Source organism: Polyodon spathula, chromosome 3 (assembly GCF_017654505.1).
Source record: "Polyodon spathula isolate WHYD16114869_AA chromosome 3, ASM1765450v1, whole genome shotgun sequence".
In the NCBI taxonomy this organism is placed as follows: Eukaryota; Metazoa; Chordata; class Actinopteri; order Acipenseriformes; family Polyodontidae; genus Polyodon; species Polyodon spathula.
The window spans coordinates 45,646,008-45,671,068 of NC_054536.1; the positions used below are offsets into that span (position 1 = coordinate 45,646,008).

The 25,061-nt window shown below is 37.3% G+C and overlaps 1 protein-coding gene across 4 annotated transcripts in view; it reads right to left on the bottom strand.

Moving 5' to 3' along the window:
- The window catches only part of efr3a (EFR3 homolog A (S. cerevisiae)), a 273,730-nt gene that overhangs the window by 200,699 nt on the left and 47,970 nt on the right, over positions 1 to 25,061 (bottom strand). For 3 of the 4 annotated variants that reach the window (XM_041245312.1, XM_041245313.1, XM_041245314.1), the window contains exon 3: positions 7,329 to 7,405. In XM_041245312.1, coding sequence (XP_041101246.1) covers positions 7,329 to 7,405 — 77 coding nt within the window. Of the gene's footprint in view, positions 1 to 7,328; positions 7,406 to 17,217; positions 17,534 to 25,061 lie in introns of those variants that run through there. The other variant, XM_041245311.1, reaches the window with a different exon arrangement.

Here is a 25,061-nt window from a genome sequence, read left to right on the forward strand (position 1 = left end):
TCTTAGTAGCCAACCTCTACCTCCCTCTCCTCCAGCACCACCACCACCACCACCCTTGTTCCCGGGACCGAAACCTCAGAGAACGCCGACCCCATTGGCCCCCTTGCCTCCACCCCATGGAGACCAAAGTTGGCCCCCAGCTGGGGTAGAAGTGCTGCCCCTGCTCCATTGCCATACCAGCAGCGGGACAGATTTCTAACCTATGCTCCCTCTGTCCCTCCTATATGTTTTAGGTGTGACATGGCCGCGTGCAATTGGGCACCTGAAACTGGTAAGCGTGGGGAAAATGGTCGACAGGGGCCTTGTCTGATTAACCTTAATTAGGACAGCTCTCCTGGGTGGTGTGTCATGGTGGCCACAAGGTCAGGGGTCCATCTGGGCCAGCTAAGGCAGAGGTTATTCCAGCCCCTCTCAATGTATCGGACCTGTGGTGCTCAAGCGCAGACATAGTGTGGGGACAACATAACGACCCATCAATAGTGCAAGCTTGGGGGCAGGTCCGGTCTATTGAAGGTATGGATGTTGATGCCGCTAGGGCGCTAGTATATCCACACTTCAGTATCAAGGGACAATTACTATATAGGGTAAACCTAGCCGCGGGCACAGGGCAGCCTGTAACACAATTGTTGGTTCCCCCATCTTGTCAGACCGAGGTCATGAGGCCTCCGCATGATATCCCTTTTGCGGGGCACCTTGGAGCCGAGAAGATGAGGAAAGGGATATTGGCTCGATTCTATTGGGTAGGTCTTCATACTGATGTGTCGAGATATGTAGCCACATGCCCAGAATGCCAGTGAGTAGAGCCGGGTCGAGTACGCCCTGCCCCTTTGGTCCCACTGCCGATTATTTCCACTCCTTTTGAGCGCATTGCAATGGACATAATGGGCCCTTTGCTACCTTTTTTTTTTTCTTTAAATCGCTCTTCCTGCAGTCAGCAAAATAATAATAATAATAATAATAATAATAATAATAATAATAATAATAATAATAATAATAATAATAATAATAGGCTGTGTAACGCAAATACTTTGAGCAACGGAAAGTACTTCATACACCCTGAATAACAACCCACACAGATACAACGTAAAAAAGAAAATGTAACTAAATTCCTGTTATGTACAGGATGCATGGCGCTTTCAAAACAACACAATCCAACAAGATGTACTTTCACACATAGACATACTGCCGTTTCATATTGGGTACAGACATGAGAAGTTTTATTATTGTTTACCTACCTGATGTGTGTACACTGAGTGTAGCTTTGCAGTATTGTGATTGAAATGTTTGTGCCAAAGCTTTGTCTCCTTCTGATATTTTCTCCGTTACATTCCTTGTATCAAACGAAAAATTGATAGCTCCCAGGTGAGTTGCCAAGTAAGTGGCCATCTTGAAGCTATTGTTATACAAATCCAGTCAGGGCAAATATCTGTCTGAAGCCGGGCGTAACTCATTGCTCTCAAACAAAACAAAATAATATCTCAAAATTTCTCGAAAAGATTCTGGTGATATTGTCTATAAAAAAATGTTGTAATCCGCAGTTGTTTACATCCGCACGCTGTGCACGTCAATAAAGATACGAGTTGCAAAGGATTAGCATGGAGCCACATCATCCCACATTCCACAGTGAAATACATAGTGATGTGGCCTAGAGGTGGAAGAAGATGTGTCTTGTATACTGTATATATAAAAATAGAATATTGTATGTTATATTAAAAAAAAAATCATGTATTGTAAAACACAGTCAATACGACAGGTCTGGCAGTTCTTGGGATGCATATTTATATTTATATTATATTTATATTAACTTTTTTTCTGTAAATCTGCTGCTCAAACACAGTCTGGTTATTTACTCCATATATTTAAGAAAAGTCAAGAACAGACATGCGCATGGGATTCACTAACGCAGGGTTAATTACATTTTAAACCATAAGACGGTCAAATTGACTGGCATGGCGGTTCTACTGTTAATATATACATTAAATAATTATTATTATTTATTTTATTTTTTTAAATCAGGGCATTGGACTATAGGTTTTTTCAGTTACTTTTTAACCGATAGAAGAGCGTGTGCTGATGTCACACGAAAATGGTTCCCCAGGACTAAATTTCATACTTTACCGTAACATGGGGTCATTCATTTTGTATGTTTTCATCTGTTTCAATACTTTTTGCAGGGGATGTATGTAAGCTGCAAAAACAATGTATGCAAAACCTCTGTTACTGCCTCGAAAAACTCCACAAATCACAGTGCAAGTCCTCTGAGCAACACTATAACAAATATAACACCAAGAAGCAGTAAGCATGCCTAAGGCAAAATGTCCATGGAGATCACACAAGCTGTTATGCTGCAGCATGACGACATGGACATTTATTACAACTGAAGACACTACCTCGAAGTGGCTGTCTCAGAGATGTTTTTTGTTTTGGCAAGTGGCGCACCTTGAGGGAATAATGCAATAGACAGCACAGACACCATATAAAAGAGGAGGAGGAACCAAACTTGCAGATTTAAAATGAAAACAAAGCCTTGAAATATTTTATTTTGCTGTTTGTGATTTTAAAAAAAAGTATGAACACAACAGCACGATTACCAATAACACATAAAAAAAAAAAAAACTAGCCTAACAGTAAATACTGACATTTATCTGGCTGCACAAACATGCACTTAAATCCTATTTAAAAAAAAAAAAACAAAGTTAAAATCGATAACACTTCACAAAACAGCTGCATGTAATTAGAACATTTTAATTAAATACGGTCCTGTATTAAATTGTTGTTTACGTCACAACTGGAAGTAGCTTACAGGCTCCACCGCTTGGATTAAACCAAAGAGCCTGAACAGACCACGGATGTTTTTTGAGAAAACCGCATTCATTACTCATGGAGTACGCTTAGCAACAAAAACTAGTACTTCACAACATCAGGATAAAACTATTAGAGAAACATAAAACACTTAAATTTTGTTTAACATATCTATATTCTATAATAGCATTTGAGCCCTCAGGAGCCTTCTCGCCTTTGGCTTCAGCATGTAATTGTAACTGCACGAAGAGGGCATTACCACACGATTAAACCCCCTCCTTCAGGCTCAAATGCTTAATTTAAATCTCAAATCAAGAATTAAAATTTTAGTCACAACCTTTATCCATAAATAAAACACAATTCCTGAAACAATTCTAGGATCAAATGTTAAAAATGTAAAATCCGGTTTTGAAACTGCTTGTAGATTCCTGTTACTCTTCTAAACTACTAATGCATCCTCCGCAGCTAAAAGTTCTGTTTGTTGATTGGTTATTTAAAAAATCAAAAAAAACGGCATATGGTTGGGCATCAACATACTATGTCATCATCAAAGCAAGCAGACACTGTGCTTGCGGCTCTGCTTTACCCAATCAGAATCCTGGCCAGCGCAAGAGTCCGTGGGTGAGTTCACGGAGGTCATTCTGTGCAGAATCTGACCAATTTAGCCAATGGGTGCGTCACAGAGATCATTCTTAGAAGATCATTGGCTAAATTGGTCAGATTCTGTGCAGAATGATCATCGTGAACGCACCCAAAGTGCTGAAAGAACGAGTAATGAGATGCTTCTGGAAAATGTAGTGGAGTAAAAAATACAATATTTTCTAAACAAAAAGTACTTAAGAGTTAAAGTTCAAATATCCCAAAAACAAAGTACTTAAGTAAAGTACAGATCTTGAAAACAAATACTTAAATAATGTAACAAAGCATTTCTACTTTGTTACTTTCCACCCCTGCTCAGTACATTGTACCCCTTTCAAATGGATGTTTCCATGTTTTCTGAGCAAAAATCATTTGTGCATGACTGGGCAAGCGCAGTACATGGTGTACCACATTTTAACACATACTGCAAAATAACACCACACTGGTTCTAGTAGTGCTAATAATACTAGCAGGAGTACAGAAAAGCATCACGACTCCAAACTGTCTACTGCTGATGAAAGACAACAACTCAGAGCTCAACAGTCTTGAAGAAAACAGAAAAGCGTAGGGGTTCCTAAATAAGCCGGCGACCGGTGCGATCAGCCACCTAATACCACATTTGCGATGGCTTCTTTTATTTAAAGATATTATGAATATTTTTTCCATATTATCATTCAGTCCATTTTATGTCATATTATTGTACTGTAAGTCGATAATAAACAATAGCTATACATATGCATCAAAATACTGTAAAAATATGCACCCAGGTGCTTGTCAGAGATATTGGGGGTTCATGTATACAGGCTGTATGCCTTTAAGAAGAAAGGCATGATGGGATATCAGCTGAGCCCTTGTTAGCTGCTACACAAATGCTTAAGTGCAGAGGGGCTGTATATATTAACACCAGCATAATATGCTAACCTCAGGTGTCATGATTATCAAATGTGTGTGAGTACTATTGTGTAAAAAAAGTGCTTAAAATGAACAGTTGCTGTGATAGGAGAAAACGGTCTCGTGTTTTTATTCAGCCTGCCGACCAACAGAGGGCGGTGGGTCAAGCCAAGGATCCCCATGCAAAGATTACGTGACTGTGATGGAAGTCATGTTTTTCCGGGACGCCATCTTTGTGTGGGGCAACAGTGCAGGTACGCTAAACCCAGTCACTCAGGTCAAGTGTTTATTAAAAAAACCTGCCATTCGCGGATAGGTGTTTCATTGATCTCAGGGGCGTGGCTGTGAGTACAAAGGAAACTGCATTGTTTGGGGGCTACTTCGAGGCTGGTGTTCGAATTCATGAATGGGAGATGTGGAGGGGAGGTTTAGCTTAACCTGTGTGTTTATTTTCGTAGACAGGACTAACAACTGAGGAGCGAGGGAAAGGCTGCCGAACAGTACAGCTCCGCCCTCAACTTGATCCTGCTTTTATATTTTGATTAATTCTCACGCCCTGACCCTGCATGTTTTTTTTTTGTTTTTTTTGTTTTTTTTGTTTAGTAAAACTACTACTCTAACCAGGATTGAGTGCTGAAATACCTGCTTCAAACTCCCTTCTTTATCCACTCCAGTCACAGTTGCATTCAAGAAACTTTGAACAAAAAACTAAAATAAACACACACTGTGTTTTTGTGTAGCATGCCATTAGAAAAATGCCCTGAAAACTAAAGTAAATAATGTTAATGAAGGGCTATAATGAAGCAAAAAAGCTCAGTAACTAAACAAACAAGGAAGTGAAACGGTTACTGCACCAATGCCTGCCGCCAGTCAAATCGTAGAGTGCCGAAATAAAGTTTCGAGTCCCACTAACAGATTATTTTCATCTAAAAGCAGACCACTACGTATAGCACATGCTTAAACCATCCAAAATTGCACTTTCCACCCTCAGCACTATGAGCCACGATGAGATCTACCTTAAAACAAATTGAAAACCCCGAGCTAGACTAAAACTGTAGAACAAACACAGAAAAGGGAAAAAATCTCAACTTTGAGAATGAAACTTCACATCAACTAAATACAACACAGATAGATCTATGCAACGAAAAGAACGGCTAATATAGGAGCAGAATAGCATACAGAGTTTCTTAGGAATAAGAGCAGGGATAGACAGTCATCTTAATAACCCCCCATACAGTAGAAACTGTAATATTATGAAGGACTCAGAGTATACAAAGTTCCAACAAGGTACTGAAAGCAGTGATTAAAATAATTAGACATGAAAGCAAAAACACAGCAGCACATCACGATAAATTGAAATGAAATAAAATGAAATGTTCATTTTCTGCAGACACTCGTAAAGGTTTGTTGTATAGCCTGGTTTAACATTCAGCTACATTTTGCTCGCAGACACAGAGAGGGTCAGAGACTGCTGTCACCAAAAACCTTTTCAATTATCATGATGAACAGCATCCGAAATATGCAACTCTCTCTTTTAATGAAGAAACAAACCACAAGCAAGTCAGTGACAGTTTAAAGAGTAGCTACTGTGGAAGGATGTACAAAACACCAAAATATACAAACTGTCCAGTATAAACCTTAAATACTCAAACAAATTTCCTAATGACAGATTTTTATTTACAACCTAAAAATCGATCACTTCCAGAGTTAAAAGGCCTGCTGCAATTTCTAGCCACTCTAGTTTTTGTCATTAAGATATAAGAACGTAAGAAAGTTTACAAACGAGAGGAGGCCATTCGGCCCATCTTGCTCGTTTGGTTGTTAGTAGCTTATTGATCCCAAAATCTCATCAAGCAGCTTCTTGAAGGATCCCAGGGTGTCAGCTTCAACAACATTACTGGGGAGTTGATTCCAGACCCTCACAATTCTCTGTGTAAAAAAAGTGTCTCCTATTTTCTGTTCTGAATGCCCCTTTGTCTAATCTCCATTTGTGACCCCTGGTCCTTGTTTCTTTTTTCAGGCTGAAAAAGTCCCTTGGGTCGACACTGTCAATACCTTTTAGAATTTTGAATGCTTGAATTAGGTCGCCACGTAGTCTTCTTTGTTCAAGACTGAACAGATTCAATTCATTTAGCCTGTCTGCATATGACATGCCTTTTAAGCCCGGAATAATTCTGGTCGCTCTTCTTTGCACTCTTTCTAGAGCAGCAATCTTTTTTATAGCGAGGTGACCAGAACTGAACACAATATTCAAGATGAGGTCTTACTAGTGCATTGTACAGTTTTAACATTACATCCCTTGATTTAAATTCAACACTTTTCACAATGTATCCGAGCATCTTGTTAGCCTTTTTTATAGCTTCCCCACATTGTCTAGATGAAGACATTTCTGAGTCAACAAAAACTCCTAGGTCTTTTTCATAGCTTCCTTCTCCAATTTCAATATCTCCCATATGATGTTTATAATGTACATTTTTATTTCCTGCGTGCAGTACCTTACACTTTTCTCTATTAAATGTAATTTGCCATGTGTCTGCCCAGTTCTGAATCTTGTCTAGATCATTTTATGGTACATATCATTTTATGGTACATATGGTACATATGGTTTTCTACCGCCCTAGCCGTCAGCCCAGGACATACTCCAGTCATGGTCAACTACCACGCGGTACAGCCTTCATCGAGAGGGCACTATCGCTATAAGAACATTATTTTTGTCTCTATTGCCTAGTGGAAATCAAGTCATAAAGGTACCAACCCAAATGATGTCCATCTGCTAGAAACTAGTACACTGTCGTTCAGGAACACTACACAGACTAAGTAAACCTTTTTGGAATCAGACATAATTATATCACAGATTCAGGTTTACAAATACGGCATTTCAAAAAATTGCTTGAAGAAAACTGCTTGACCTATTAATCCATGCAGCTAGAGATAACGGAGGGAAAGCTAAACAATATATTTTAACTAGATTTGTAATCATCTGGTTGTGCACTCACTTTTGGGTCTTCTGGGAATATGTTGTCCACCAAGCGCTTGTATCGAGGGCGCAGAGGACCGCAACAGCCACACACCCCTGTAGGAAAGAAATAACATTAATAGCAAAGCTGGATCACGAAGAGAGGAGAAGTACAATAGGCATAGTACACTGTAAGGCACACACACGGAAATATTCTTCAGCAATGACAAAAACTAGAGTGGCTAGAAATTGCAGCAGGCCTTTTAACTCTGGAAGCCTGGGTTTGAATCGGCAGGTCATTATGTACAGTAAATGTGTTTAATGGTCTCAGTTTAGTCCTTGACGTTACCACCACACAATGTATAATGGGTCATTTCATCTTAAGTTAGATAATAAGATCACTTTCTTTCATGTAAAACAGTAAAATGGCCCACAGTAAGACAGCCAGTTACAAAAACCACCCCAAAATCATGTGATTATACAATTTTGATAAGCTTTGAGTGCGATTTTTGGAACAACTCTTTTACAAATCGTTCAGCATACACAACATCAACAAACAGGGAGGGAAAGGGTTAATCCTCTCAACACTGTGGGTAGGTATCGGTCAACATCATTTCTCTACCTTTTGTTCCACTTGAGGTCCATAATGTTGTCTACAGAAAATGCAAAACTGCAGCTGGCCCCAGAAGCATAACTTAAGGCTTTTTTTAGCATGATTTTAATTTGAAGAAGCACCACTAATGTCAAGCACAGAGCACTGAACACATCTAATCCCACAACTAAAACTATACATTTACACAAGCATAGGGTCTTCACTGCAGAACGATGTGATGAATGACAACAAAAAATAAACTCAAGAGATTTTCCAACCATTATGGAATTTGAACATTGTTACAGATTCATTAGGGTACATAGCACACTCCCAACACTTTCAAAAGTAGATGTTTAATCTACTCTAAGGGGATTTCTTTCATTTTGTAATGGAAATGTCACCCTGCAATGATCAATTGAACTATGGTACCCCGACACACATCACATTGTACCGCAGCTATCTTGTAGTGCAGCTTGAAGTCTGTAACAGATGGGACCTTAGGAACTGGGAAAATGTTAGTTGATCATGCTATAAATACATGCAAAGCAAAGGCCATAGCTAAGGCAGCTTTCTGTTGGATTTTTGCTGAGGCTGTGCTTGAGGTCCTGTTTCCTGTGTATCTACCTATTACGAGGTAAACCTGTTGCACCGCATTTCCCTCTTGGTTCTATTACCACCATAACCTGCTGTTTGTTTTATGTGTATTCATTGTATGGTATGTTGTAGAGATGACTTTGAAGGGCATTGTGCTGGACTATATGATCAGACTCTCCAGGGGTACTATTTAAAGGTTTCTGCATTTTTATTGCAATTAACGGCTATGCAGTGTAAAGGCCTCTACATTGGACCTGCAAAGGTAAAAGAATGATCCCGGCCTGACAGTCACTGAACGTGTGGAATACTATCTCCCCACAGACAGCAATAATGCTGAGGTCCACTCTGTGGAAGAACCTTCCCATAGACACAGCACAGTGCAGGATCCTCCACTGCACGTCCCCTGCTCTTTCTGTTAATGACAGTTTGTACAACACCATCTATACCGGCTCTCTTTCTTCCACTACCTGTAAAAGGCTTCTCTATTTTGTGTCTGCAGTCCCTTTTAGCTGGTTGGACTGGACTGTTTTAACATACAGCTCATGTAGTTTTTTTTTCCCCTCGGCTGTGTGGAGAGCTATATTTTTTACTCTCCACTTTCCCTATTCTCGCTCCTTCCCTGCCCTCTTCCTCACCTAAACCTGGGAATAAAAAAAAAAAAAAACTAGGGAAAAAGGGGTCCCCTTCCTGATCTGACCCCCCAGCAAGGCCCTTCCCCAAAGCCTCCTTTAGCTTTGAGCTCATTAATCACTTTCTCAGCCAGCCTCTCCAAGCGCCAGCCCAGCAACCTCAGCTGCTGAGATCCAACAGTGGTGACTTGACTCTCTCAGATGAGCCAGTCAGGTTACACCAGCCTTGACAAAACTACCACACAGCACCCCCGACTGAAAAAACTGAATGTAGAAAAAGGGGATTAAAGAAGGAGGGGCTCCTCTAGTAACGACTGCCCTGTCACTGACCCCTCCTCCCTCTCCACTCTATCTGCCACATTTTAAAAACATTAACATAAGAAGTGGGGAGACCTGTCTTATCTAACCTGAAAAAATCAATTAAGAACAAGTTCCGACCTATCCCCATTCCTCCTACTCTTCTCAGAAAATAAATCCCTCTCCAGTAAGCGCCTTCCTCGGCATACAGGAGCCTTTTCACTGCCTGCAGTCTGAAGGCTGCCACTATGCTGGCAATGCTAACCAGGACTTTTGTCCTGGTCCAGAAGAACTAAATTTAGAAAAAAAATGCACACACATACAATATATACTAAACTACAAAAGTTTTAGAACACCCCCATTTTTCCAGTTTTTATTGAAATTTAAGCAGTTCAAGTCCAGTGAATAACCTGAAATGTTACAAAGGTAAGCGGTAAACTGCCAGAGGTTAAAAAAAAAGTTTAGGTTACCAAAAATTGAAAAATAATGTACATTTCAGAGTTATACAAAAAGGCCTTTTTCAGGGAACAAGTAATGGGTTAACAACTTACAGCTGTTGATGCTAACAATTCCTACAGGTGTCCCAACTTTTGTTGATTACTTACAAACTCTTTGTCTGTATAAAAGCAGTATTGGAACAGACTGTGTTAATACACCCTCTTAAGCATTATTTGGACAGTATTGTACTGCAGGAAGTAGTATATTGCTCTCATAATGGCGAGAAAAAGGCAATTAACAAAGGAAGACAGACAGACCATTATAACCCTTAAAAGTGTAGGTCTTTCCTTTAGAGAAATTGCAAAGAAAGCCAAGGTGTCAGTGAGTACAGTTTCCTACACCATCAAAAAGCACTTGGAAACTGGAGGAAAGACAGGAAGAGGTCTGGCAGACCCAAAGCCACAACAGAATCAGAAGACAAGTTTCTGAGAGTCAACAGCTTGCGTGATAAGCGGCTCACAGGACAACAGCTTCAAGCACAGCTTAACACTGGTCGAAGTAAGCAAGTCTCAGTTTCAACAGTGAAGAGAAGACTTCAAGCTGCAGGTTTGACAGGTCGAGTGGCAGTAAGAAAGCCATTGCTAAGATGGCAAAATAAGAAAATGAGGCTTGCCTGGGCCATGAAAGACCACCAGTGGACTACTGAAGACTGGAAGAAGGTCTTATGGACCAATGAATCAAAATTTGAAATCTTCGGTTCATCACGCAGGGTTTTTGTACGCCGTCAAGTAGGCGAAAGGATGGTTCCTCGGTGTATGACACCAACTGTCAAACATGGAGGAGGAAGTGTGATGGTCTGGGGCTGTTTTGCTGGATCCAGAGTCGGCAACTTGCACAGAGTGAGTGGCACCCTGAACAAAACGACTACCACAAGATTTAGCAGCGCCATGCAATACCCTCTGGTATACGCCTAATTGGTCAGGGGTTCATCCTACAGCAAGATAATGACCCAAAACATACCTCCAGGCTATGTCAGAACTACCTTAGAAGAAAAGAACAAAATGGTAGGCTTCAAATCATGGAATGGCCAGCACAGTCTACAGACGTAAACCCCATCGAGCTGGTTTGGGATGAACTGGACAGAAGGGTGAAAGCAAAGCAACCTACAAGTACAACACATTTGTGGGAACTTCTGCAACAGTGTTGGGAAGAACTTTCCGAACAATATTTGATTTCCATTGTAGAAAGAATGCCATGAGTGTGTTCGGCTGTTATATCTGCAAAAGGTGGCTACTTTGAGTAAAATATTTAGATTAAATTTTGTTAAACAGAACACTTCCATGATTTATTTTTTTTATCTCCAATTGTTTATTTGTTCTATGCTTTAATTTCAGAGTACATTGAGACATTAAACTGCGTAAATTTCAATAAAAACTGGAAAAATGGAAGTGTTCTAAAACTTTTGACTGGTAGTGTATATATAATTTTTTCCATATGCAGACAATAGTGACAGCCTAATTGTGTAGTACAGTTTTCAAGATGTTTCACGTTGTTTTTTAGTGCCCTGTCCAAGCAGTTTTGTCTTGGTCTGGCTTTCTTCCACTCCCCAGATGGACAAATGAGCCAGCAGTATGATAAACCAAGGATTTCAGTTAGATCATATTTGCTTCGTTACTTTTTAGTGAACAGGATAGTGCAACATAAAATTGTAAGACACTGCTTCCAGTTTTTTTTTTTTTTTTTTTTTTTTCCGTTACCTTTTTTGTACGTATGTGGTTGCCCCGGATTTACCATGCATGCTGGGAAAAGGTATTAGTATTACTAGGTGCTGAAAGTGGGACAGTCAAGCCCTCTGTTTATTACAGAACATCTGAACACTGGGTAGGACTATCCCATGAGTGGTGAAAGAGAGCTCTATTTAAAAAAAAAAAAAATCGCATTCTAGTTTAAGATATGTTATCTTTCAATGTTTACAAAAAATAAAAGCATTCCTCTTTCTATGATTCTTCCAGTGTAAGATACAGGAGCAGGTAGAACCTGGGCATAACCCTTTACAAAATACCTGCTTGTTAAATGAGCAGAGACAGAGTTAACTACCTCGGACTGTATAATGGTCCCAAATAATCTAAATTACGTAATGAACCATTTGCACTTCCACTGTTGTAGTCAATGTTTACAAATGAGGCAAACATCTGGTTAAAGCGATTTTTTTGGACCATGAAAAAGTTGCCGTGAAATAATGTTTTGATGAATCAAAAACAGTTGGAGAACTGTCGGGGAAACAATACTTAGTAAAGAATGTTGGGACCAACACTTTGATGAATAAAGTCAGGTGTCTCAGATAATAAGTAGACATACGGTGGTTGAAATAAAATGTTTCAATTCAAATCAGCTGCAACATTTTAAAATAATGATGGCAGGTACAATATTGCAATACACAAAGGAATAAACGTGTACGCATTTGTATTGCGTGATGACCAATGCAGTACCTTTTAACTTTTTACTACAAGTACAAAAACCACCACCCCCACCACAGCCTGCACCAGGTAAAATAAAGTGATTTCACCTGCCCAAAACAGGTGTTATGGAACCAATTGATGTCCTGGTGTCAGGTGTAGGTATATTGTTCCCAGAGACCAGAAAGTGTACAACCCACCACCTGCTTCCCCTGAAATCTCAAGGACAGTAGGCTAGCTCATCATCTTTCCTTCCTCCACACAACACATTTTATTTGTGTCTTTATTACAGTGTAATATGTTTTGTTAAAGAAAAATAAAATTATTAGTTTTTACAAAACCAGTAGCAAAAGGACACGAAATTGCTTTTCTGCTTGTGACCAATTTTGTAATAACAGTTTATGCTGTATAACGCACAAATATTTAGATACAACGGAATATAAAAGTAAAAAATAAAATGAAATATTTTAAGGCATTTCGCTCTGACAGAATTTTTTTTTAAATTATTTTGTCATCTCTGAAATAAATTGATCATCAAACTTGTGAGGACGTAGATTTGTAATAATTTGCATAATAATAATAAATAATAATAATAATAATAATAATAATAATAATAATAATAAATCAGAGTAAACTACACATGTTTTAATATATAAAATTTGATACATTTAGGCTAGATTTCAAAAAAGAAGTTCAGAGAAACGACAGTATAGCATACATATTCTGGATGCATACTTCTATTGTATTTATTTGGCAAATCATGTTTTACAAATACAAAGATGGATGAAACCATAGCATGAAATTCAACACAAAAAACTGCAAAAAAAAAGGACACCTTTGTCTAGCTAAAATGAATATAATACTAAATTAAACTTAAAATGCCAGATACCTGTGAGCCTGTTCATTAAGTTTCCTAGGACTCACCCTTTTCAACAACAGGGTGTCTGGTTTTGCCGATATATATATATATATATATAGATGCCTGGGGTACATTAAGTACAAGAAGCAGCACAGTACTTTCAAGAAAGTAGTATCCACAGACCTGGACATATCCATGTGTTGTTCACCTTATTGAAACATCATAAGGTTCTACATGTATATCAGACTACACAGAAACACAGTAAATTAGCACTGCAAATAAAAGCCTGATCCCTGATCCCATGTTGTGAAGAAAGCACTGACAATTAAATGTAATTTACTCCCCAGAAGTAAAGCAATGTGAAAACTAATAGTGCCTTTCATATCTCCATGGCATCTATCTCTCTATTACCTGAATTCACGTCTCTAACTTTAGTTCAACAATAAATTAGTCTGGAACCGAATCAGCAATTAATTATTTACACATGCTGAGCGTGAAAGGGGAAACTGAGACTGCTTTTTTCCGTTACCTGGTTATCAATGTCACTAGCCACTGTAGTAGCTCAAAGGACTTTTATTTCTGTACCAATACATCAAGAAGTTATATGGTATCTCATTAGATAAATGTGGGAGTTTTAAAGACCTGAACAAGACAACAAGCAGCACCTAATCAACATGTACAGATATACTCGGAAGTGGCTGTACATGTTGTCATAGGGCACAAAATGCTATTAAATTTTGGCAGACGCCCTTATCCAGAGCGACTTACAAGTATTACAGTTAATTGAGAGTACAAAAAATGTTTACAAGTAAAAGCAAGAGGTTGTGTTTGTTGTCATGTTTGATGTTTAATTGTTCTTAAAACATAATAATAAAATGTGATACTTCTATAACATTAACTTAATTAATACCGCTTTCAGGTTACAAATGCAGCGCACATGTTTAAAAATACACAGTACATATACTGATGTAATAATGTAGCAATAATAATAAACATACATCAAACTGTTAGATTGTCTCAGTCTGTATGTTATTTTACAAATATACTTACTGTAGCCGTTTTATGTAGCTGCCTTTGGTCAGTCGACACTCCCCATAACAGCAACAGCCGCTTCGGAGCAACATAGCAAAACTAATGAGCATCTGCTATATTATTTGATAAACATTTTTGATAAATTATATATTATATATATATATATATATATATATATATATATATAATAATTAATATATAATATTATCATAGTAGTAGCATCATATTGATTATTATTATAGAAGAAGAAGAAGAAGAAGAAGAAGAAGAAGAAGAAGAAGAAGAAGAAGAAGAAGAAGAAGAAGAAGAAGAAGAAGAAGAAGAAGAAGAAGAGGAAGAAGAGAATGCTATTATTACTACTATTATTTTGTCATTTAGCAGACGCTTTTATCCAAAGCGAGGATAGGAGTGACAAATGCAACTGCTGCTGCAGTCACACATCTTATCCGAAAGATATATACACACATACTTACATAATATACAAGTTTCCTTATAGTCTACAAACAGAGTTAACAGACTAGCACTTAAAGTCTTTAGGTTAATAATATACAAATTATCCAGTCAAAATGTTTGGTACAGTTTTTAAAACAATGGTAGTAAATCAGGCTACACTACTCGCTACATTTCCCACTACATATTATTACTATTATTATTATTAGAAATACAAATGCAAATGACAGTGCAAGGTTCCCGACAGTTGATATTATAATATTATACAGTATATACATTGTTCTTGTTGTTAAATTGATGAACCAGTAAGTATATCGGTAGCCCATACAAGCTCAACAAATACGTATCTGTGCTGCCCACCCAGACTTTCTGAAACTTTGTTATGCAGCAAGCTGATGTTAAAACCAAGATTTTTTTTTTTCTTTCATGTTTTTGAACTTTTGAAACAAATCTAACTCAAAGAATTTGTTCAAGCTTAGTGTCGGTAGACGCTATCAATAATTCAGCTACGCTAATTTAATACATATTTTACCCCCCCCCCCCCCCCCCCTTCATCTGGAGGTTAAACTTTTCCCACATGTATTACAAGTCATCTTTGCAATAATGATTAGGTGTGTTTTACTGGATGGATTCACAGACAAGCATGCCTTGTTAATTGCATAACCCTGCATACCTGACAGCAGTTGTCAATATGAGGATTTAACAGTGCAAGACAGCTTTGTAAAATTTATAGACAAAAAAAAAAAACAGTCTAGACTTTATCAAAAACATAAAAATGCAAACCTTACTGAGGTTGATCCTTAAAAGATATATTTATCTATATCTAAAATTTTTTGATTATTATTATTTGTAAATCAACCAAAAATCCTGTAATGCATTTAATTTTCTTCCTCATTAAATGTTACAGAGACAGTTTAGCAGAGTTTTTATTTAGTGTGCTTCGACACCATTTGAAAAATGTTAAATTGATATTAAATCACTTAATCTGTATAAGCATTGGTCTGTTCCACTTCAGGTCACAAATGCTACGTGCCTATATTTTCTACTTCTAGAGACTATCATCTGAAAGATCATGCAATGTCAACAGGCATGGGTATGTGGAGAGAGATTGGTGCAGGTCTCTTTCAAAAGTGCTTTGGCTGGTGTAATAAACTGTAGGGACATGAAAAATGTTGTGACATTTTTACCCATTGAAATTACAACCCATGATCACAATTACATAACAATATGGTGATATTATCTAATTTATTTCTTTCTCAAGCCCTTGGAACACAAAGACACTTTTTCAGGAACAGTAGCTTCAAACCTGGTTCTGAGAGACTGGCAGACGAAGTTTGAGGCAACTTTGCTGCATCAAACCACTTTAGATTTTAAATGACATCATGAAAAAACCGTGGCTCCGTTCTTCTGATCACGGAAACACAGACTGCATGCCACAGATTTATTCTGGATTTTATTTCTAGTTGGCTGCTCTGCCATATGATTATCATATCTACGGCAAAATGGATTAGGGCCTAATGCGTTCATATTTATTTTTAAGATGTGTTTACTAAGATCAGTTGTTGAAAATTAGCTATCAATATGGTATTTGTTTTATTATTTATGTTTGTTTTTGTTTGTTTTTTTTATCGTGGTAACGTTGCAGTTTGGCATTGTGCAATTGCACCACTCTGATTAGTCTCCTTGTTTTTCTAGTACTATGTTATCACTATTGTATTTGAGTATTACTGTTTAATCCATAACATGACATTTTAATATTAAAAAAGCACTTTCATGAGTAGTCTCCCCAAATTCTCCTTGGTGTGCAATGCAGTGGCCTGAAACCCAGTCTCCTGAAACCAAGGTCCAAGCCACAAAATGGCTGTTTCCATGCTTCAGATAACACAGACATGTCTAACTGAAGAGATGTTGTCTATTGTATAAATTAAAATGTTAAATAAAAAAACTAAACTGTCTCAGGAGTGTTTGTCCCATTATTTACAATCAGTAACACCTGTAGTGCCTTTACCATAAACCACAAATAAGGCAATATTTAGATTCCTATGGATTATTATATTATATTGTCATTTGGAAGAAAAAATATATTTTTTGGAGAACAGCCAAGGCTTAGCAAAAAAAAAAAAAAAAAACATTTCTCAATGTACTTTGGTAGTAGAATACCCGTCTAACACACAGACCTCTCTAAAAAGCAATGTTCTGCAACTATTGTATGGGGCCATACAAATATAAACATTGTACAAGTAACAACGATAATTATTCATTCTCTCACATACACATTTTAAAATAGACTTTTGAATCTCCCAAGTTCTCAGACTACTGAAATTATATATGCTGGACACTACTGTATTCTAACTGATCTCGTCAAGGTAACCACAAGGTTTGACGAAAACACAAAACATACAAACCATTTCCAGGAAATAAAGGCTATAGTCTATTCAAGGCTGTCACTTTTGGCAATCCTGCTAAACAGCTATAATTGTTGCAGTTTTATATTTATAGTGCATATTACTAATTGTATCCATCCACATCCAACAGACCTGCCTGAAATAAATCTTGATTTACCTCAAATGCAGTCAACCTACCAATATTCAAGAAAGGTCTTGATTCAAATGTAGAATTATAGTTATTGGTGCTCCCAGGCTCTGCTCGTGGTACCTGTATATACCTTCTCATGATGTCCTTAGAAGAAGAATTGCAGAGGCTTTTCCGTGTAGCTGGTCCAAGAACTCAAACTTGATTTACACTAAGCCAAGTAAACTAAGTTCTTATCTTTCTTTAAAGAAGTAGCTTTTGTTTGACGGTATGTGGCTACTGTATATCTAATTAAGAATAAAACAGACTAGTCAGTTTTTACTCCCAATCACCCGAGGCTTCACTGTATCATTTTCCCTTATAGAATGTCCATTATAAATGAATCAACATGATTCTGTGCCTTCTTAAATTAACAAGAACAAAGAAACCTGAGACTTATGTATCAGTGTGGCAACCTAACCACATGTGCAGTATCTGTTGAAAGGAAAGGAGTGTGACCTGTTTGTGGTGAAGAGGCTATATTGTTCTCTCATCTCAGAACTTCAGTATTTGTTGTGCACTCCATGAACCTTTGATTAAATCATTCCTCCTTTGGTATTATGTGGCAGGGTCAATGCAAAATTGCAGAAATGTTTGCCAAAAACTGTGGAGAGCAAGGGGTATGGTACTGAAGGGCACATTTTTTAATGCTAACCTGCATTTTTCCTACTTTATTTATACCAAACATGAAGAAATAAAACAACCCAGATTGCCAGGGGGGGGGGGGGGGGGGGTGACGACGACACGGACACGACATTTTCAAAAGGTGCAAACGTGCTGTTAGACAGATCTGAATGGAAAATGTACTTTCAGATGTTGTAGCTAGAAAAGAGCTGAAGATGTTTGGTTTGTATGACATACAAAGTGAAACAAACCAGAAAAAAAAACTACACACATGGGCTTACATTTCCTGAAAATGTAGTTTGAAATAACAAAAATTTAATAATTTGAATAGTATAGCACTTGCAGTGAATTTTCCAGAGGTGTTCGATGTTGGAGAGCAGTAAATAAGGACTAAGAGACTGTGCTATTACACATGGGGTTACTGTAGTCTTTGACCTCTATTTAAATTACTGCATGGCATGGGTATGTGTGAGAGAAGTAGAATGCACTGTCTTGATCTTCAAATGTGATCAAAATTACTTTTCAGATGGGAATTATAAATCACAAATACAAGAAACTCTGCTGTAGGAGAACTCACATCCTCCTCCACACAACTGAGGAAATATGCAATATTTACAACATATATTGCATAAGAAATTTTTGTGCAATTTACACTAGTACTGTATGATAACCTGTGAAGTGTACTGTATTTGGATCATTGTGGATGCTAAAACGATAGATTACAGTGAATTATGCTACTACAAAGGGTAGAGAATATTCTCATCTGTGCAGGTTAAAACAGACCATTAGGTTGTTTTTTATTCCATGTACCAGTAACAGTTTAGCAGAGAGAGTGAGAGGGACTATAGCTTTTTTGCAATGCAATACAAGCTATTTCTCTTATTTTCCTATCTGGTACAACAAGCCAGTATAACTCTTTATTATGGTTAGTACTGTATATGCAGTAAATACATATTATTTTGAATATACCAAGGTTGCATTTGGGAATATTTTAAATGTGATTTAATATTTAGAAAATGGCTTCAGGGGCTCTCGCACATATTGTCTCACAAAACGTCTGTTTCTGGACGGTGACACATACTTAGAACTTAAAACATGTCAGCTGATACTCAGAATCTTTTCATGTAGCCCTTCAGTCTCATTGTCTAGGTAATGTTCTCATATTCTTGGCTTTTCTACAACCTCTTGGAAACCCATGGCTCTTGCAAACAGCTGTTCAAATCCAAGCAAGGTGTCAATCAAACTGGGAAACCAATCCACAGCTTAAAGTGAGAACTACTGTGTGATGTACCTCAATAGATTTTCACAGCTTGGGTTTAAAGGCTATAACAGACTCAGTCTGCAGCTGTGCATTGCAATTCATCCTGAGACTTACTAAGCACAGGGTTCACAACAACAATGCAATACTGTAAATGCATAGGGACACTTCAGGATTAGAACAATTCCTTTTATTTAAGTGGATGCACATTACCTCGGGCTAAGGGGTTGATTTTCTCAAGCTATACCCCCAGGGATACACGACAACTGGATATAAGCAGTTGGTTGGTGCTATCCAGAGTGATTCACAAATGCTGTAAAATGCTCTAAAAATCCCAGCTGTTTAAGTTAATCAAACCACACCCTAAGCTGACCATATATACCTTAAGAGCTTTTATAATGCTGATAAACAAAATCAGCGTCAAAATGTAGAATAATGCAGTCAGAACATTCGTTATGCTAGCCAGTTTTACTTTAGCTGCATAATAAGAGAGGATGAAAGGTCATGGTAAAGATCTTAATGATAAATCGTTGACATAGTGTTGTGTGTGTTTTTGTTTATTGTTTTATTATTATTAGCTCCATTTTGAAAATGACAGACTTACCATTCATGATCAAAGCCACGTATTAGCACAAGAAAAGTAAGGCAAAATATCAGGAGGTATGTTAGAAATTGTTAATGTGAAGTATTGATGAAAGGTCAGTACAAAATACATGTATAAATGACATTTACTTTCACTTAAAGTTGTATTTGGTAAACGCCAAGCTAAGTCATAAATTATTGGAACTGCCGCAAGACTTTAAACTGCCAAGAGCCTGCAGATTGTTTTTCAACTCCACAAACATTGTAACTGTCCCTGACTGAGTACTGCTACTAGTTGCTATGGCGACTGCCTCTTGCCGCTTCTGCTAACATTTTATTTGTTGACATTTGTTGTGCCTAACTGTACCTTCACTTTACACCAAAAAAGATTTATCTGGCAAAAAACAGGGGTACTCGACAAAAAAAAGAAAAAAAAAAAGAAAAAGCATGGCTGATCTCTGTTCTCCTGGATCGGTAGCCTGCCCACCTCTGGACTCTGGACTGCTTGGCATATAAGCGAGTCTGGCTTTAGGCTTCTGAAATCAGAGGACACTCCACACCCTCAGAACGTCTGTGCTGGGTGTTAGAAAAAAAAAAAAAATACACAAGTGGACATTCCAAATTGGGGGGAAATTTCTAAAAATAATAATTGGTCATTCTAAGATAAAAGACCCTTAACTGATGGATCTGTGGCATGTGCGATTTGCACGTTACCAACTGAACAGTTCTAATGGAAACTGAGCAATACACATTTTATCATGGATCTAAACAGTAAATTCAGCTCTTAGTTGGACAAACTGGATTCAGTTGCAGACAAAAACATTTTAAAAAAACGGGAATTGAGTTTCACTTTTCACAAGCTGTCACTTCACTTAACTGCCCAGTTTAAACAAGTTGAATACAAGAAAATAAAACAAGGGATTAATATACCGTATTCCTTCAAATTTAAGAGTATAGTGATGTGTGTATTAAAATAAATAAATAAATAAATAAATAAATAAATATAAAGAAATAAACAACAAAGACATCACTGCCCAATCGCGACTCATCCGACATAGAGGCAGCCATTTTCAAAAGACCCTCATTAGCTTCCTGAGGAACTCAAAGAGCTTTCAGGGTTTCAGTATTAGGCTCTGTTCTACAAACAGTACCAGCTTTTCGACATGCCAAGCAATACCACAGTTTACAAAAAAAAGGAGAGAAACAGGTGCGAGTAATCACGACTGGAAATGAGAAGCAGCACATAGCTGCAATGCTCTGTGTGATAGCAGACTGCCGCAAACTGTCTCCACATGTCGTTTTCTTATATGTGTAATTGAGGTTGTATCTTTGCATCTTATTTTCTTCTCAAACTGAGGGTGAGGAATTTGTAAAAAAAAAAAAAAAAAAAAAAAAAAAAGTCAAGTTGCTTTAGTAATGCCGTTTTGTAAATTGCCAAATACTGTATTATAGTGTTTTGTTTTGTATTAGAATGGGCTTTTTATTTCCCGGCATCTCATTAGCTAGTACCCTTTGCAGGGGGGTACATTAACTTTCAATAGATGACTAGGAAATAAAAAGTACCAGTAGAAGTGGCTTTTCACCTAGATAGATATCATTGATCCACCTAATTAAAACAACCAAACTGTTTTTGTAACAATTACCAATTTTCTAAGCGCAATAAGACCCTCCAGGATGGGCGGTACTGGGAAATACCAGACCTTTCAGTGATTTTCTTTGTACAGTAGAAAATCAGTAACTTACTTTGGTGTTTTAGACACACTGATGTACCTGCCATTGTTCATTTATAATGCCCTGACATTAACAAAGCAATTACACGGTAGTACAATGACTCCCTGAGGTAGGACATTTTTACATATCTGATGGACTCCTTGGATATGATATAGTTTCTACTGTAGTTTATTTATTTGTCTTGTAGAAGTGCAGTGAATTTACAAATTTGGTAGCCTCCAGTACCTTGCATTTAAAAAAAAAAAATCCCTGATCTGCCCAAGAGGCTATGGACACATTAAAACGTGCCTCAGCTAAAGCCAGAATAAAGAACGAAAAAAAATGGGGGTTCCCGAGTGGCGCATCCGATAAAGGCAAGACGTGCCCTATAACTTGAGCTCGCCAGTTTAAATCCATGCTATGCTCCATGTCATGCCACCCTTCCTATTATATAGTTTAAACTATGTATAACAAATTCAAATGTAACAAATGATGCACTGGGAGTCTTAACGGAGCCTATTTATTTCATGTTATGTAACTTAATGAACAAAAAATTGTTTGGTCACTGATTCAAACATTACTAAATTAAATCTCTCACTACAACACAAACATAATAATTTATGTGACAGATCGAAATTATATCTGGACCAAACATTTGAAATCAGGATGGTTTGTGTGGCTTATAAAACGTGCAAACAATTATTTTATGAAATATTCTTAAGTAGAAATATGTATTTTGGTGAATGAATTTACATTTGTTCAGGGTCTGATATGGGGCTGATAGGATTTTCCCTGCTCCATTATTACTCTCTGTTGTCTTCTATGAATCCAAAAAATGGCATACCTCCTACTACTTGCGTGTATCAGAATATGGTAAATACATCCATTTTTAGAAGCTGACTTCTCAATTTTAATGATGATCCATAGAGAAGGCGCTAACAAGTGCCCTACACCTTTGTGGATTGCACAGATTATATTATCAACACAGGAACAAATGAGTTCACAATGTGCTATTAAGAAAACATGTTAATAATTCAATTTGTATTACATGAGTAGCTGTTAATTACTTCATGCTAATACTGGGCTCTGCTTTTGTCAAGATAAAATAACACTGCAGTGGTGGGCATTAACCAAGACATATTTTGGCTCTAATATATGAACCTTCAGCACTTTTCCTTTAACATGGATTTTCTATTGGCCTAATGCTGGCTCCAGGGTAGCCGGTGATGAACTCCAAGGACATTAAGTGGTCTCCCCTACCCATACATTCAGGTTCTGCAGTGATGGAAGAAAATCATATGTTAACATGGTAAGGAAGCTGATCATCTTCACTCAGTTGTCCATAGGTCTCACTAGCCAATCTTACGTGGTTTTACATTCTTCCAGCTCATCCACTCTCCCTGTTTATTCTGGGACACTGTTTTGACACACCTCCTCCTCTCCTCCTGCCTTTGCAGCCTCTCACATAATGTAAAAACAACAACATGCAGAAATGTAAAAACAACAGACACATGAAATGTCCCTTCTTGTACCGGACAGAGCAATCTTTAGCAGATGTATTTCTGATATTTGATGTAGCTGTTGTCTTTTTCATTGACGACACCTTAAAGAAATCATGCAGCTTTATGCAGTTTGTCAAATCATTTACCGGAAGCTAACTAAAAATGCAGTGTAACAAGTAATATGTCAATAAGGCAAATGTTTGCTGTATTTCTTTCAGAATTTTCACAGGGAACTAAATATTACACTGATAAACTTAACAAAAATGTTGAAATCTGTGATAACTGAGAAAAAGATACAAACTACTGATGATTCTTCAGAACTCTGCCCGTTGTCACCTTGGTCCAAACCTGTAATGCCACATCTTGTCCAATAGCTCTCAGTACAGATCTTGAGCTACACAACTGGGTTGTCCATTGTAAAGTATTTGTTCCAGACCTGGGGTCAGTTATAACTGTAATTACAATTACAGCATAAATGTTTGCTGGAATTGCAATTGCAATACTATTTTGTTCAATTACGGTTACATTTTTGCTATAGTAATTACAATTATAATTACACTGAAAAAGTTAAATAAATAGCTTCACACATTAACATATTTACTCTGTTTATTCTACCAAGCAATAACCACAGCTACCAATACAGAAATATAATATATAACTTTTCAAACAAATGGGGTCCCTAAAATTGGTTGAAAATACGAGAAGACTGTTCACTCAATGTAAAACAAAATGGAACTATCAATGATTAAGCTGGAAAAGGTGTGTAATTCATCAATTAAATTGGCAATTACAAATACAACTTTGCAGGTGTGCCAAGGTTCAACTACAATTACATTGTAATTGTAATTAATTACAAATTACACTGTAACTGACCGCAGGTCTAATTAATTCTTGTGTCCATTTCCTTTCCCAAGTCTTTAAACATGTTGTCCAAACTTGAGTCATCTACCACCGCTCTTGCTTTAGGGGTATTTTCCTTTGTTAGAAGCCTCAAATGGGCGTCTTCAGCATCTTCTTAACCTGAAACCAATAGAGCTGCTACCCAGGGTGGCTAATAGTGCTGCAACAATTATTCAAATTAATTGATTAAATCACCAATTTTGCCGTAATCGATTAATATTTTTATCATCAATTCATCGACCCCATCCCCAGTCACAGATAGAGTGTGCTTGAGTCTTGTTCACAGTAAAACAGGTTTAAAAGGCACTGCATATCAAAAGGACACTCAATACTGCATCTCCAGCCAAGCCACACTCCTTGTTTACTGTATTTTTTACATACCTCTTCATAGTCATGCATACTGATAAATCCTCTACTGATCACTTGTTTTAAAAATCACCAAACTCATCAACAATGCGATCAAAGTCATTCTTTTATTACTATAACATCTCAAAAAGCTCTGCAAATGTCTGTGATATTCTTTGAGCGCTGGATGTGGAAGCAGCTATCTTCTTTGTTTATGTCTGTGTTATCTCTGTGGTGCAGGAGCTATGTGTATTGCTCTGATCCCCCCCTCTCTATTTTTTCGGCTTCTCTTGCTCCTATTGGTCTCACTTAGCTATTGAAAGGTTTTCTCTGCTTTTTCCAGAGAAAAAATGAGAGCAGTGATGTCAGCCCCTCACCCAATACACACACACTGACAGTTTTTACGCAAGTAAATGTGGAGAGATGATTACTGAAGTGTCTACATATTCCCAGAGCTAAAAGATTAGGAAAAGAAAAAATATATTAAAAGTTAGTTTCCCGAGCTAACCTTGGAAGTATTTGCGCTATATCAAGTCAAACGACATTCAAATATTTAAACTTGAGTCGCTATTGAAACAACATTTAAAAATGTATCAATGTTCTGTAAATGTGTTGGACGCAAAAAATGTAACAAAACGACAAAATAGATTTTTTAAAACAACCTTGAGTGACAAACTCAGCAACATTTTCAAGTTTTATAAACCTTTTAAAATTATGTTGACACATTGAAAAGGTACATGTCATTTCCATATTTTACTGCTTTTAAAATCAGTAATTACACAGAAGTAGTTTAAAGGCAAAGCTTAAATGACAAAACACAAGTTTTTGTATTTTTCTTTACATTTCTAATACTACACAGAAATAATTATGACGTTTTAAAACCAAAGATACCGTCAAATTAGTAGTAAATTGTAACATCATATATGCCACTGAC